This window comes from Rhinopithecus bieti, unplaced genomic scaffold (assembly GCF_001698545.2).
Source record: "Rhinopithecus bieti isolate Rb0 unplaced genomic scaffold, ASM169854v2 scaffold_50877, whole genome shotgun sequence".
Taxonomy (NCBI): domain Eukaryota; kingdom Metazoa; phylum Chordata; class Mammalia; order Primates; family Cercopithecidae; genus Rhinopithecus; species Rhinopithecus bieti.
Window position 1 is genome coordinate 58,191 of NW_016821745.1, and position 13,837 is coordinate 72,027.

Here is a 13,837-nt window from a genome sequence, read left to right on the forward strand (position 1 = left end):
TGAAACCCTGTCTCAAAATAAATAAATAAAAATAAATTTCATATAATAAGAGAATTTTAAGTCTGGGAGATCTTATTTAAAGATTATCTATCTCCAGCCCCACACACATTCCCCCTCTACACTGCAGGAACACACACGTACACATTTGCACTCCCATAAATGCACACATGAGGCACACACATGTGCACAGGTGCACACACAGATGCATGCACAGACAGGGATGAGGATGCCGTGGCCCAAAAAGCCCACCTAATTGTCCTAAGCAGAAGCGCAGGCGGTATCCAGGAGAAGAGGGGATGCCCACCCAGAGCCGGTCAAAGCCTCACACACCATGGATGTGTGAGGTGAACCCGCTGGCCAGCAGGCACCTTTCCCTTTCCCAGAACAGCAGTTCCCCGGTAGAGTGTTGGTCAGCCAGTGACATGCTCAGAAGAGAGAATTCAGCCGTAAATCTGGAGGCCACACGAACCACATTAAGGAGCCCGTGAGAGGGCCCTGCAGACCTGGCCACACCAGCCCTGGTGAGCCCTCCTCTGCTCACCTGTGCTTCTCCCAGGGACACAACAGTGCCCGGGGATAGGAGAGGCCCCTCCAACACAGAAAGAAATTGCTTCCCACCCGTTACAGTGCTTAACAAACAAGAGTCTCACTCATGTCAGGCAGCCACTATCACCCCACTTTACAGACGAGGACGCTGGGGCTTGGAGAGGTGGATAGCTGTTCGGGTCACAGGGTCAGCAAAGCACAAAGCTTCCAGCGACCCCTGTGTGGCTGGCTCGGAAGCCCCGCTCTACCCTGCTGCCTTGCTGGCTGAGGCCTCAACCTCAGAGGAGCATGACAGCCCTCGTCCTCTGCAAACAGATCAGGGCGGAAGTGTCCCTTCTGCGGGGTCACCGCCTCTGGGGGGAGCAGGCAACACCTCTGTGCTCACAGATAAACCGTAGTCAGCCCACCACACACGCTCTGTCATGGGAAAAGCATTTTTATCTGTGCCTCTCCGGCTCGTGGACGCTGTGGACAGAGCCAGCCACAAGGCTGCGAGACACCCGGGCCGACCAGAGCTCCTGGCTCCTCTAGACGGAAGCACAGACGTGCTTGGCTCACTCACATCCTCACAACAGGGTCTTATTTTTGTACAGGACCAAAACTCCACTATTTCCGAGGGTCTCTTGCCATACTCCCGCTCTCCTGTGAAGTGGAAAACTCACTTCCAACCTGATGCACTCTTCTGTGGGTGGGAAGACTGGGCACGACAGCACCACAAATTCTGCCTCATTTCCAGAGGCACACAGGGCACCACCCTGCGCAGAGGCCTCTTGAGAACCTCCCTCCCTGCCCGGCCCGGGTCGCTCACGCATTGCTGCCTCCTGATCGTCCCTTGTGCAACATTAAAGCTCGCACAATGACGCCCCATCCTTCTTTGTCTCCCGCATACACGAAAGCTCCTCCGTTGAAGTCTGAAGGTCATTTCCAGCTGAGGCCCCAGGCCTGAGTGGTGACTAGTTCTTCACCTTTTGTTTCATGGCTGCGGTTTTGTGCCCACCTTCACCAGGCCCAGAGCTGGAGGCCGAGCGCCAGGAAGAAGGTACTTTTCATCTTCCTGTTCAGGGCTATGTGGCTGGTGAATCCGAAGTGATGAGATTTCAATGGCCGCTCAGCTTTCCTAATTTTATAGGCTGTTCCCAGATGTAGATGCCAAGCGCTTGTTGACAAAGTCAATGAGATGCAAGTCAATACCATAAACGTTGCTGATGAGGGATTCTCCCCGCCTCCCGCCTCCTGGCGTTTCGATTTTTCCCGGAGCATAAAGAGGGTGTCGGCGCAAGATTAATGGAGAGCGGGAGGGGACAGGCCCCACGGGGAGCTGCAGCCGACGTCTCCAGGCCGAAAGAGTGCTTCCGAGCCTGGGCCGGCGCCTCAGGTGCTTCCGAACGTGGGCCGGGGCCTCGGCTCCTCTGGCTTTTACGCCCCCAGAAGCCAGGAGTCTGAGGGTGGGAGGATGGATGTGGTGCACTCTCGGGCCACCAAGAACCAGGACAGGTTCAAAGGGAGATGCAGCTGCTTGTTGAGTGGATGAGGGTCGTGCGATGTCAGGGGGCAAGGGTCGTGCGGGGTCAGGGGAGAGGGGGAACCCCCTCGCAGCCCGTGGCCAGCAACCCAACACTCATTAACACTCCGTTTCTCACCCAAGCACCTGGATGTGGGAAAGAATAAGGTTTAGGGTGTTGAGTGAGGGAGAGGGAGTTTGGAAATGGTACCGCAGATGGTCAACACTCCTAATAAACCCTGAGCTAGGAGGCCCCGTGCGGACCCGGCACCCCCTCGCTAGCACACTTGCCCCAACTAAGCCCTGCTTTCATTCACAAAATGCCGGGTTTGAGGGGTGGGTGGAAAGGCCCAGAGACAGTGTCACCTCTTACAAATGCCACCCCCAGCCCTGGCACAGCCTGGGTGATGGGCACCAGGCCACATGCAGTGAGCCGGTGCTCAAACAGGGGTGCCAACAGGAGGGTTTCAGGCCTGGCCAGGAGTGGGTCCACCTCAGTCCTCCCTCCCCAGTCCCCCAAAATACATACATGGCCCCTACATCAAAGCAAAAAGAGTATGGCTGGTCCCCCTCATCCGTCAGGAAGGTCCAGCTGTGGCAGCAGCACTCGGTCTCCGTCTGCAGGGGCTTTCTCCACATTTCCTTTAATTTCCTTCAAACCACAGAGCGTACATCCTTTAGGGTGTGGGCCTGGCGGCTGCGGGACAGCTCCAGCTAGAGGTGATCCAAGGTGCCAAATGTGCCTCCACACTGTGGTGACAGTTGGACACAGCCTCCCTGTCACCCTCCTCCTGTGAGCATCTAAAATAAATCCACCTGGTCCCATGAAAACAGGTCTCCTGGGAGAAAAAATTTCAAACAGCTGAGGGGTTTTTTCTTTTAATTAATTATTATGTAAGTACCTTCATGGAACAAAATTCTCTACTCCACATTCAGAGACGCAAAATAAACAGCGCCCTGCCCTTCAGAAACAGAGGTCAGACGGCAAGTCGCCCCGAAGTGTCCTAGACATGAAGGCAGCAAACGCATTGCTGAAGCTATAGGAATCCAGAAAAGGGGACGTCCACGCTAGTGGGAAGGTGCGGGGAGAGCAGAGGGAGAGTTGGGTCTCGGGCAGCGCCCGTGAGCAGGGAGGAGGAGAGAACTCGGGGCTCTCCAGGGTGGGCAGGGAGGGGCAGGAGCTTGGCCTCGCACACCTGCCTCCGGGCTGGGTAGGGGCCACAAGCTCCGAAGTGGAGCCTGAACCAGGTGTAGACGGATTTGGATGTCAGGCCAAGGATTTGGGGGTTTTTCCTGAAGGCCACTGGGAGCTGTGAAATGGATTTAAACAGAGACTGGGACCAAAATAAATCAAACGTGGTGGGGCTGAAACGTCTTGGCAAGCAAGAGCCTGAGCCAGCGCCCAGCAGGCTGGACGGCTGGGGGTGCTCCTCTTGGCAGCGCCCGGCCCACCCCAAGCATCGTGGCATTGCCCCAACTGCCCTGCTACGGACCCATATGCCCCCAAGGCCTTAAACCTTTTCACCACGACTGGGACTGCCCTGAACCTGTGGTAATGGACCTGGAGGCATCTATTCCTCAACGTTCATACAGTTAAAGAGGACAAGGGCTGAATTCTTTCACCGCCAGCAGGCACTGCCGTCACTCATACAGCGGGGAGGGTTGTCCAGCGCTTGCGTTGTCTGTTTCACCCATCCTGTAAGTTCACAGTTCTGCGTCAGTGCACACGCTTGGCTTTGGGAAGGACAAACAAGTTCCCGGTGACAGTGGCTGAGTTCTAGGAAGATGTATGAGTGCCTGGGCTGGGAAGGAGACGCCCCCTTCCCCCTTCCCCTGTTGGAAGCCCTCTGGTGTGCACGTGCCGTGCATTAATACAAGAAGAAGAGTTCATTAAAACGTAGTGAATTACACTGTGAGGAGGACAAACGCATCTGTCTATTGCATTAGAAATAATGTGCAAGGAAGTCCCTAGGAAAAGTGTGATATAAATGTAAGGGGTTGGCCAGGCATGGTGGCTCACGCCTGTAATCCCAGCACTTTGGGAGGCCGAGGCAGGTGGATCACTTGAGGTCAGGAGTTGGAGACCAGCCTGACCAACATAGTGAAACCCTGTCTCTACTAAAAACACAGAATTAGCTGGGCATGGCTGTGCACCTGTAATCCCAGCTACTTGGGAGGCTGAGGCAGAAGAATCGCTTGAACCTGGGAGACGGAGGTTGCAGTGAACTGAGATTGTGCCACTGAACTCCAGCCTGGGCAACAGAGCAAGACTCCATCTCAAATAGATAAATAAATACGTAAATGTCAGTGGTTATGCTCATGTGGCTGGAGATTCTTGGACTGACCCAAGGGGTTTCCCCACCTGCCACGTTTTTTCCCTTTTTCAATCTACTACATCAAAAACCCAGTCACAGCACAGGGCCCTGAGAGTGTGACCCAGTCACAGCACAGCGTCCTGAGAGTGTGTTCACACCCTTTCTCCTCCACTCGGCTGGGAACGGTTTTATGGCAGGGATTCGCTTCTCATCCTCCTTGGCCTCCCACAACCATGCCCGTAGCAGGCAGGGGCCGGGTGCCTGCTGAATGTGGGAAACAGCACTTCCCTTCCTTCCCTGGCACTGGTGGCCCACCTTTAAAATTATTATTATTTCTATCCATCCTTGTTCCAGAGGGGTCTAAGGCCTCTTTGATCAAAACTTCACAGAGACTGATTTCCCCGGACTCCTGGATTAGCTAAGAGAGCCAGAGGCTTAAAATTATAAATTTATCCGCTCAATCAACAAATATTTATTCAGCTCTAAGTGCTGGGAATGGATTCAGTTCCATGAAGGTGATGAGTTTCTACATCCAACTTCACCCTTGACTTTCTAAGGAAGTCCGAATTTTGCTCACCAATCACAGGTGGTTTTGATATGAGCAAAAGCCACCCACTGGTTTCTGTATGATCAGAGGAGGAGGGTGGTCACGAACATTTTACTCATTCTTTGGAAAACAGCTGCTGAAAATGCAAGTTGTATTTATCTCACCTTATCATCCCCCCAGCGCTAACCTCAATAACATTTTTCAAAGGAGATATTCCATCCTAGACTTTCAGCTTCTTCATAGTATTTAAGGAAATCCATCCGACCCACCAGGGGATGCTGAGGGGGCATGCTCTATATCCCACCAGCGCTGTGTCCTGGCAGGTCAGTTTCCAGCCCCGGGACTCAGATTGGTGAGCATTAAAATGAAGAGGTGGATGTGACCAAAGCCCCGCCCAGCTCTGGAGCTCTGGAGCTCCGCTTGTCTGTTTCACAGGAGAGGGCAGAGTGAAGCCATCTGGCCTAGGCAAATGCCCTTCTCAGAGATACCTCTTAAAGAAACTCCCCAAGAGTGACAGGCAAGAGATTCAGTGCCACGGCCGCCAGGCCTCATCAGGCCGCTCTTCAGAGGTGAGAGGCAGACAGGACCACTTAGGCAAGGCCACGCCCCAAGACGCCAGCTGTGTGGGAGTTGCATAAGTGGACAGGCTCAGGTGGCTGCTGTGGTCTGGGTATTTGGCCCTCCAAGCCTAGTGTTGAAACTGAATCCCAGTGCTGGAGGTGGGGCCCGGTGGGAGGGGTTTGGGTCATGGGGGCAGATCCCTCATGCACGGTTTGGTACTGGCCTGGCCCTCATGGTAATGAGTCAGTGAGTCTCACTGTAGTCATCCCTGTGAAACCTGTTCATCAAAGAAACCTGGTGCCTCCCTGACTCTTGCTTCCCTCTCACCATGAGAACTCTGCACACACGAGTTCCCCTTCACCTTCTGACAACAGTGAAGCTTCCCAAGGCCCTTGTCAGAAGCCAGTGCTGGCATCATGCTTCCTGTACAGTCTGCAGAACTGTGAGCCAAATAAACCTCTTTTCTGTGTAAGTTACCCAGCCTCAGGTGTTCCTTCATAGCAACACAAATGGACTAAGACAGTGGCCTTGTCAATAGTTTTCATTCTAGTATTATTAACCCATTCATTCAGCAATTTCCTGCTGGAATATGCTAGACTCTTTTATAAATGATAGGGATACACCAGTTATGATCAGGATGAACAAAATTCCCACCCACATCCCATCATAGTATAAAGGAGAGAAAACAGGTCACGTATAAGGTCACATTGTGAAAAGGCGATGGAGAAAAATGAAGCAGGATGAGGCGACAGGGATGCAGGGGCAGAGAAGGCCTCTCTGAGAGGGAGGGATTCGGGGAGGACTGGCCGTGGAGACAGGAACACCTTCCCAGTCAAGGAGCCCACGAGCGTGAGGTCTGAGATGTGGATGTGAGACAGACCCCAGAGCATGAGGGGCCTAGGCTGGGGAGGAAGTCGTCAAGATGCTGAAAAGAGATCATGCTCTGAGCAGCTTTGGGCATGGAGCAGACAGCAGCTACTGTTGGTTTGGCAAGCAAAGGTGTGGTTTGGATGTGGGAGAGGCAAGAAAGGAGAGGAGCCAAGGATGATTCTTAATATCTGGGCTCAAGCAGCTCCATGAATGACAATGTCACTGAGATGGAATTCTGGCATAAATGCCTTGTTCTAGAACAGTCTATAATTCTATTTTTTTTTTTTTCAGAGCCAGAAAGCTTCCTTGGGCTCTTTCCCACTAAGCAGCTGTCGTTGGCGCCCCCAAATTTGACTGCTTCCTGTATGATTGGTCCTCAAGAAGGAAATAGAGGCCACTTATGTCTGTGGTGCTTGCCTCCTCCCTACCTCTAGGAGACGTTCTCCTCCCCGGTTTACAGACATGAGAAACCAAACGGAAGAAGAAGATAAAAAGCCCAAAGGTGGGAACAAGGTGTGTGTGGCCTGGCCCCACTTGCCTTTCTCTTGTCCTCCTTGCACTGTGGCTCCTGAATGTTTGCTTCTTTCCTTCATCGTCAGTAGCTCTGAGGCTTCAGGCTCCAATTTGTCCCTGGAAATGTTCAGCATCTTCCTAGAAGGGATGTGGTAATGTCTAGAAGCATGTCTGGGATGAGCCGTGGCAGGAAAGACACAGCAGACATGTAAATTTCAGCACCAGCAAGAAGACAGCACCTCACACTGTGTGCCCAAGACAAGCCTTTAGGAGCTCTCAGTGCCAGGCAGAACCCATGCTCCCACACCGGGTGTCTGCCCGTTTGACTGGTTCTACCCGAGATGCCGATGCTGACAGACATCGGTGCTGAGGGCAACTGATCATTGTCTTAACACACTTAAAGGGCACGTCCTAGCTATCTGCTATCCCTGTTCCTCTGGACTGGAGACTTTAGTAACTGCAAGAGTATCAAATTTTATGTTGATCCCTGGAAAAATGTATTAAATGACAGCTTGGGGATTTGTTTTTTCTAAAGAATGTGCAATATTTAATAAGACCAGTATTATACACTTCCAAAGCAAGACAAAGATGTCACAAGAAAACAAAACTACAGAGCAATATTTCTTATTAATATGGATGCAAAAATCCTCAACAAAATACTAGCAGATTGAATTTAGCAGCTATAATAAGAATTACACACTATGACCAAGTGGGATTTATCTTAGGAATACAAGATTGGTTGAGCATTTGAAAATCAATTAAGTTAATACCTCATATCACCAGAACAGAAAACAAAAATCACATGGTATCTCAATACATGCAGGAAAAAAAAATCTGACAAAATCCTAACCTCATTCCATGATAGAAATGCTCAACAAACCACTAATAGAAAGTTCTCAATCAAAGAAAGGGCATCTATGAAAAACCCACAGCTAAAATTATACTTCATGGTGAAACACTGAATACTTCCTCACTAAGGTCACAAAAAAAGACAAAGATGTCCACTCTCACCCTGCTGTTCACCAATGTATTGGAGTTTCCAGGGCAATTAGACAAGAAAAAGAAATAAAAGGCATTCAATTTGGAAAGAAAGACATAAAACTATCTCTGTTTGCAAATAACATGACCATATATACAAGAAATCCTAAGGAATTCACTTAAAAACTATTAGAACTAGCAAATGAGTTTGGAAATATAGCATAATACAAGATCAGTGTTGTAAAAACCAGTTTTATCACTATACACTGGCAATGAGTGATCCAAAAACTAAATTAAGAAAATAATTCCATTTGCAATGGCATCAAAATGAATAAAATACTTGGGAATACACATAACAAAAGAAATGTAAAACTTAGAACCCTACAAAACATTGCTGGAAAACATTAAAGAAGTTTTAAATAAATGGAAAGACATCCCATGTTCATGGATTGAAAGATTTAACATTGTTACAATGGCAGTACTCCCCAAAATGATCTACCAATTCAACAAAATTCCTATCAGAATCCCAACTGATGTCTTTGTAGAAATCAAGACACTGATTCTGAAAGTCATATGGGATTGCAGGAAACCCAGAATAGCCAAAACAATCTTGGAAAAGGAGAACAAAGTTGAAAGACCCACACTTCCTGATTTCAAAACTTACTAAAAAGCAACAGTAATCAAAATAGTGTGGTACTGGCTTCATTATGGATTCGAACTGAAAGTCAAAAATAAACCCTCACATCTATGGTCAACTGATTTCCAACAAGGATATCAAGACTTCCCTAGGTGGGGAAATAATAGTCTTTCAACAAATGATGCTGGGACAACTGGATCCCAGTGGAGCCACCTATAAAAGAAGAGAAAAAAATAAAATTGAACCCTTACCTCACACCATATAAAAAAATTAACTCAAAATGGATGAAAGACCTAAATATAAAAGTTAAAGCTATAACATCTTAGAAGAAAACAGGGGGAATCTTCATGACCTTAGATTTGACAAAGAATTCTTTGGTATGACACCAATTGCAAAAGCAACAAAAGAAAATACTGAAACATTTCAAAATACTTCAAAAAAATTAAAAACTTTTGTGCTTCAAGGGATATCATTAAGAAAGTGAAAAGACAGCCCAAAGAATGAAATAAAATATTTTCAAATCTTGTATCTGGAAAGGGACTCATTTCTGGAATATATAAGAAATTCTTACAATCCAATAATAAAAGAGACAAATAATCCAACTTTTTAAATGGCCAATGAATCTGAATAGACATTTCTCCAAGGAAGATATTCACATGGCCAATAAGCACATACAAAGATGCTCCACATCAGTAGTCATCTGGGAAATGCAAATCAAAACCACACTGAGATACCACTTCCCACTTCCTACCCACTAAGATGGCTAGAGTCAAAAAAGTCAAATAACAAGAAGTATTGGTGAGGATGTGAAGAAAGCAGAACCCTCATGCCTTGCTGATGGGAATGTAAACTGCTGTTGCTGCTTTGGAGAACAGTCTGACAGTTCCTCAAATGACTAAACATGGAGATACTATATGACTCAGCATGTCAGCTCCCAGGCACACACCCAGAGAAATGCAAAACCTACGTCCACACAAAAATTTAAACATGGCCGGGCATGGTGACTCATGCCTGTAATCCCAGCACTTTGGGAGGACGAGGCGGGTGGATCACGAGGTCAGGAGTTCAATACCAGCCTGACCAACATGGTGAAAGCCCCTCTCTACTAAAAATACAAAAATTAGCCAGGCACGGTGACGGGCACCTATAATCCCAGCTACTCAGGAGGCTGAGGCAGGAAAATCACTTGAACCCGGGAGACGGAGGTTGCACTGAGCCAAGATTGAGCCACTGCACTTTAGCCTGGGCAACAGAGCAGGACTCTGTCTCAAAAAAAAAAAAAAAAAATTAAATTAAATGCAAACATAAATGTTAACAGCAACGTTACTCATAATACACAAAATGTGGAAACAACTCACATGTCCATTGACAGACAGATGAATACAATATGGTAGATTCATACACTGGAATAGTATCAAACCATAAAAAGGACTGACACACTGAAACACGCTACAGCGTGAATGAAGCTTGGAAACATGATGCTACCTGAAGGATGCCAGACATGAAGGGCCACATATTAAAAACCATCTAATTGTACACTTTTTTTGTTGTTGAGACGGAGTCTCACTCTGCTGCCCAGGTTGAGTGCAGTGGCGCAATCTCAACTTACTGCAGCCTCCACCTCCCAGGTTCAAGCAATTCTCATGCCTCAGCCTCCCTAGTAGCTGGTATTACAGGCTCCTGCCACCACACCCGCCTAATTTTTGTATTTTTTGTAGAGCCGGGTTTTGCCATGTTGGCCAGGCTGGTCTCAAACTCCTGACCTCATGTGATCTGCCTGCCTCAGCCTCACAAAGTGCTGGGATTACAGGCATGAGCCACCATGCCAGGCCTAATTATACACTTTTAATGTATGAATTGCATGCATGAGAATTATATCTCAATAAAACTGTTTTTTAATTTTAAATACAACCTTTTTTTTTTTTTTTTTTGAGACGGAATCTCACTCTGTTGCCAGGCTGGAGTGCAGTGGTGCAATCTTGGCTCACTGCAGCCTCTGCCTCCTGGGTTCAAGTGATTCTCCTGCCTCAGCCTCCCAAGTAGCTGGGACTACAGGTGTGCACCACCACACCCAGCTCATTTTTGTATTTTTAGTAGAGACAGAATTTCACCATGTTGGCCAGGATGGCCTCGATCTCCTGACCTCGTGATCTGCCTGCCTCAGCCTCCCAAAATGATGGGATTACAGGCATAAACCAGCATGCCTGGCCCTAAATACAAACTTTTAACATGTTGAAACCCACCAAAACAGCCCAACTGGGCTATGTATCCATTTCCCAAGGCTGCCATAACAAATTGCCACAAACTGGATGGCTTAAAATGATAGAAATTCACTGTCTTACAGTTCTGGAGGCTGGAAGTCTAAAATCAAGGCCCCCAGAGGGCCAGATCCCTGCTGGAGGCACAGCGGGAGGGTCATTCCTGCCTCTCCCAGCCTCTGCTGCTGCAGGCCGGCCCTGGTGTCCCCCGGCTCATAGATGTGCCGCTCCGGCCTCTGCCTCCATTGTCTCCTGGTGTTCTCCCCTCCTGGGTCTGGTCTTCATGTGACCTTCAAATAAGGATACGGGTCATTGGAGCAGGGCCTGCCCTAACCTAGTATCACCTCACCTTAACCTGGGCACATCTTGTAAAGACCCTATTTCCAAATAACGTCACACTCACAGGTACCAGGGGTTAGGCCTTGATTATACCTTTTTTGTTTTAGACTAGAGTGCAGTGGTGCTCTCTACATCCTCAGGCACAATCCACCACACCTAGCTTATTTAGTTATTTATTTATGTTGGTAGCAAAGGGATCTCACTATGTTTCCCAGGCTGGTCTTGAACTTCTGGGCTCAAGTGATCCTCCTGCCTTGGCCTCCCAGTGAACATATCTTTTAGGAGTACATGATTCCGTCCACCACAGGCCGCGAGAATTTGTCTGCACGGGTTTCGTCAGAGCCTCCCTCCCTGGCTGGAGGAGCGCCTCTGCTGCAGCATGACCCTCGTGACTTGGGGCCTGGAGTGAGGTGACACAGGGAACAAAGAGCTGCTGAAAGGGGTCCTGGTGTGTCCAGTGCACAGGTTGCCTCCCTCGCAGGGCCACTGGTTTGCGAGCTCAGAGTCACGTGCCTCTTTGCATGATTTTCTTTGTTTGCATTGATGTGTGTAATGTTTAGCATCGGGCTTGTTTGCTTGTTTGTTTGAATTAAGGCTTTGGCCCGTAAACACTGAGCATTCCCAGTGCGTTTTTCAAGAACTGCTGAGGGCACTCGACTTTACTGTCTGTTCTCATCACTTAGACTTGGGAATTGGCCCTAAAAAGGATTTTTTTTTTTTTTTTTTTTTTGGAACGAAGCACTATCCTAACGTAGGGGGAGGATTCCATTTCTCCAACTGTGGCCTGTGAGACATGGGCATGGGTATTGCTGCTGTTCATCCAAACTCTGGCTTCAGATTCTGGGGGCGGCAGCTCCTCCACTAGGAAAATCTTCATGCAGAATCCACTACCCCCAGCTGGGCCACTGCGTGTATGACCTTCATCTGTTCTCCCGTGTACCGTCCCTGGCTCTCCTGTGTGCCTTCACTGGCTCTCCCATATGCCATCCCTGCCTGGCTCAAGTCCTCAAGGCAGGAACAGGGCTGAGCCGTTTTTGCATCTCAGCACATGATGGGAACATTTTTGGATGCTCCGTGAAAGTATCTGTTGGACGAAAGATTCAGCTCACGAACACGTGATGGGGACAGCCGAGTCCATGTCTCGTCACGGCCTCTTAGACACTCTGGTTAATGACGCCCGGTCACTCTTGTCCACCGTGATATCCGAGAAGCACTCCTGCTTCTCCAGAACCTGGGCCAGGCCCCCGCCTGCCCTGGTCTTCATCTCCCCTCCACGGGGCCTTGGGCTCCCTCTTTGACCTTTCTTCTTTTCCTGGGTAGCCATGGGCTGCAGGCTCCCTGGGATGCACCTAGAACAGCCCTCCCCTGGCCCCTCTCCCAAGGCTCTGGGGCCACCGCTGACCTCACACTTCCCCCGTCCTAAAAGGCCAGGTGTTTCAGGCCTGGTCCAAGGCCAAACTGACCCCAGGGCAGAGGACTGGACCTGGTGCTGCAAACCTCCTGATCAGCCTTCCCAGCCCCACCAGTGCAGCCTCGTCCTAAAGGAGGTGCTGGGCCACACGGGAAAAGGGGACTTTGACAAAGGGGGGAACATCAGCCCAGTGGTGGAGGACACGTCAGCCCCCCAGCCTGACACGGTGCGGGGAATAACAGGGGCTCTAACAGTGGAGAGGGTTGAGAAGGTCATGAGGCATCATCAGGAAAAAAGCAATATGAGTTTCTAAGCAGCAACATCTGGAAGATCAAAAAAATCCTACTTCAATCACCACGAAAATCTCTGCTCATTACACACAATCATATTTAGTTATTAATAGACAGCGGCTAGACACTGACATTTTGCACACTCCACCCGAGATGTGCCGGGGACGCTTCTGGCATGAGGTTTGTCATTTTCATCAGTGTGTTCCATGGATTGACCGATCGGACCCCAAAATCTCACACTGTCACTCATCATAAGTGAATTTATCAACACGTACGTAATCAGAATACACATGAGAGTTTTAACTGTTTGCATACGAAATTACTTCATTCTTCACGCTTCAAAAATATTCAATTTTGCATAATAAATAATGATAAGGGCCAGTTGACAATTATATAGGTGGGAATAGTACGTGGAAATGATTGGAATTTCAATGGGCTGTGTGGATCTATCTGGAGGTTGCCTAAGTAATCAGCTGCCGAGGCGGCTTCTCTCCATTGTTGGGGGTTAATACAAAGCTCTCAACTCCTATTAGAGGCAGCCTTACTTAAACTGCAAATTGGCACATATCCTATTAGTATGTTCCTCCTGTGACACATCCTCCAACTGACTTAGATGCACAGTCAGGCGAATATTAAAATTAATTAGGCTATTATATTAATGCAGAGAAACAGCAGCTTGTCTCAAAAAAATCTTATGGGGACACCACACACACATACATACACACACACACCTCCAAACAAATGCCACAACCAGGCCTGCTCCACACAAAAGAACCCATCACCCACTGACCAGCCAACTCTGAGACAGTGTTTCCCCAGCCCAGAATGCTATGAGGACCCCGGTGTTTAATCACACCCAAGAGCGAATGAGGGCGAAGCTCGTCCTCGCTTCTTCCAAGGACAGCCGTCTCCACAACAGCATGGTATGATTTCACTTCTGATGACCATGGTTTAATAGGGGTATTGTCATTTGGTTCATTAATTAGCTGCATCCCTGCATATTCTAGCCTGGTTATTGCACCCGTGGAAGACTGCACAAAAATGACCCTATCCCCTGTGGCTCTGCAACTC

The 13,837-nt window shown here is 48.7% G+C and overlaps 1 protein-coding gene across 1 annotated transcript in view; it reads right to left on the reverse strand.

Annotated features, from left to right (window-relative positions):
- Window positions 1-573: 573 nt before the first annotated feature.
- The window catches only part of LOC108520994 (uncharacterized), a 37,169-nt gene continuing 23,905 nt past the window's right edge, over window positions 574-13,837 (reverse strand). The window contains exons 3-4 of the mRNA XM_017860558.1: window positions 6,879-6,991; window positions 574-1,985 (exon numbers count right to left, since the gene is read on the reverse strand). Of these exons, the coding sequence (XP_017716047.1) occupies window positions 1,963-1,985; window positions 6,879-6,991 (136 nt within the window). The 3' untranslated portion in view covers window positions 574-1,962. The remainder of the gene's footprint in view (window positions 1,986-6,878; window positions 6,992-13,837) is intronic.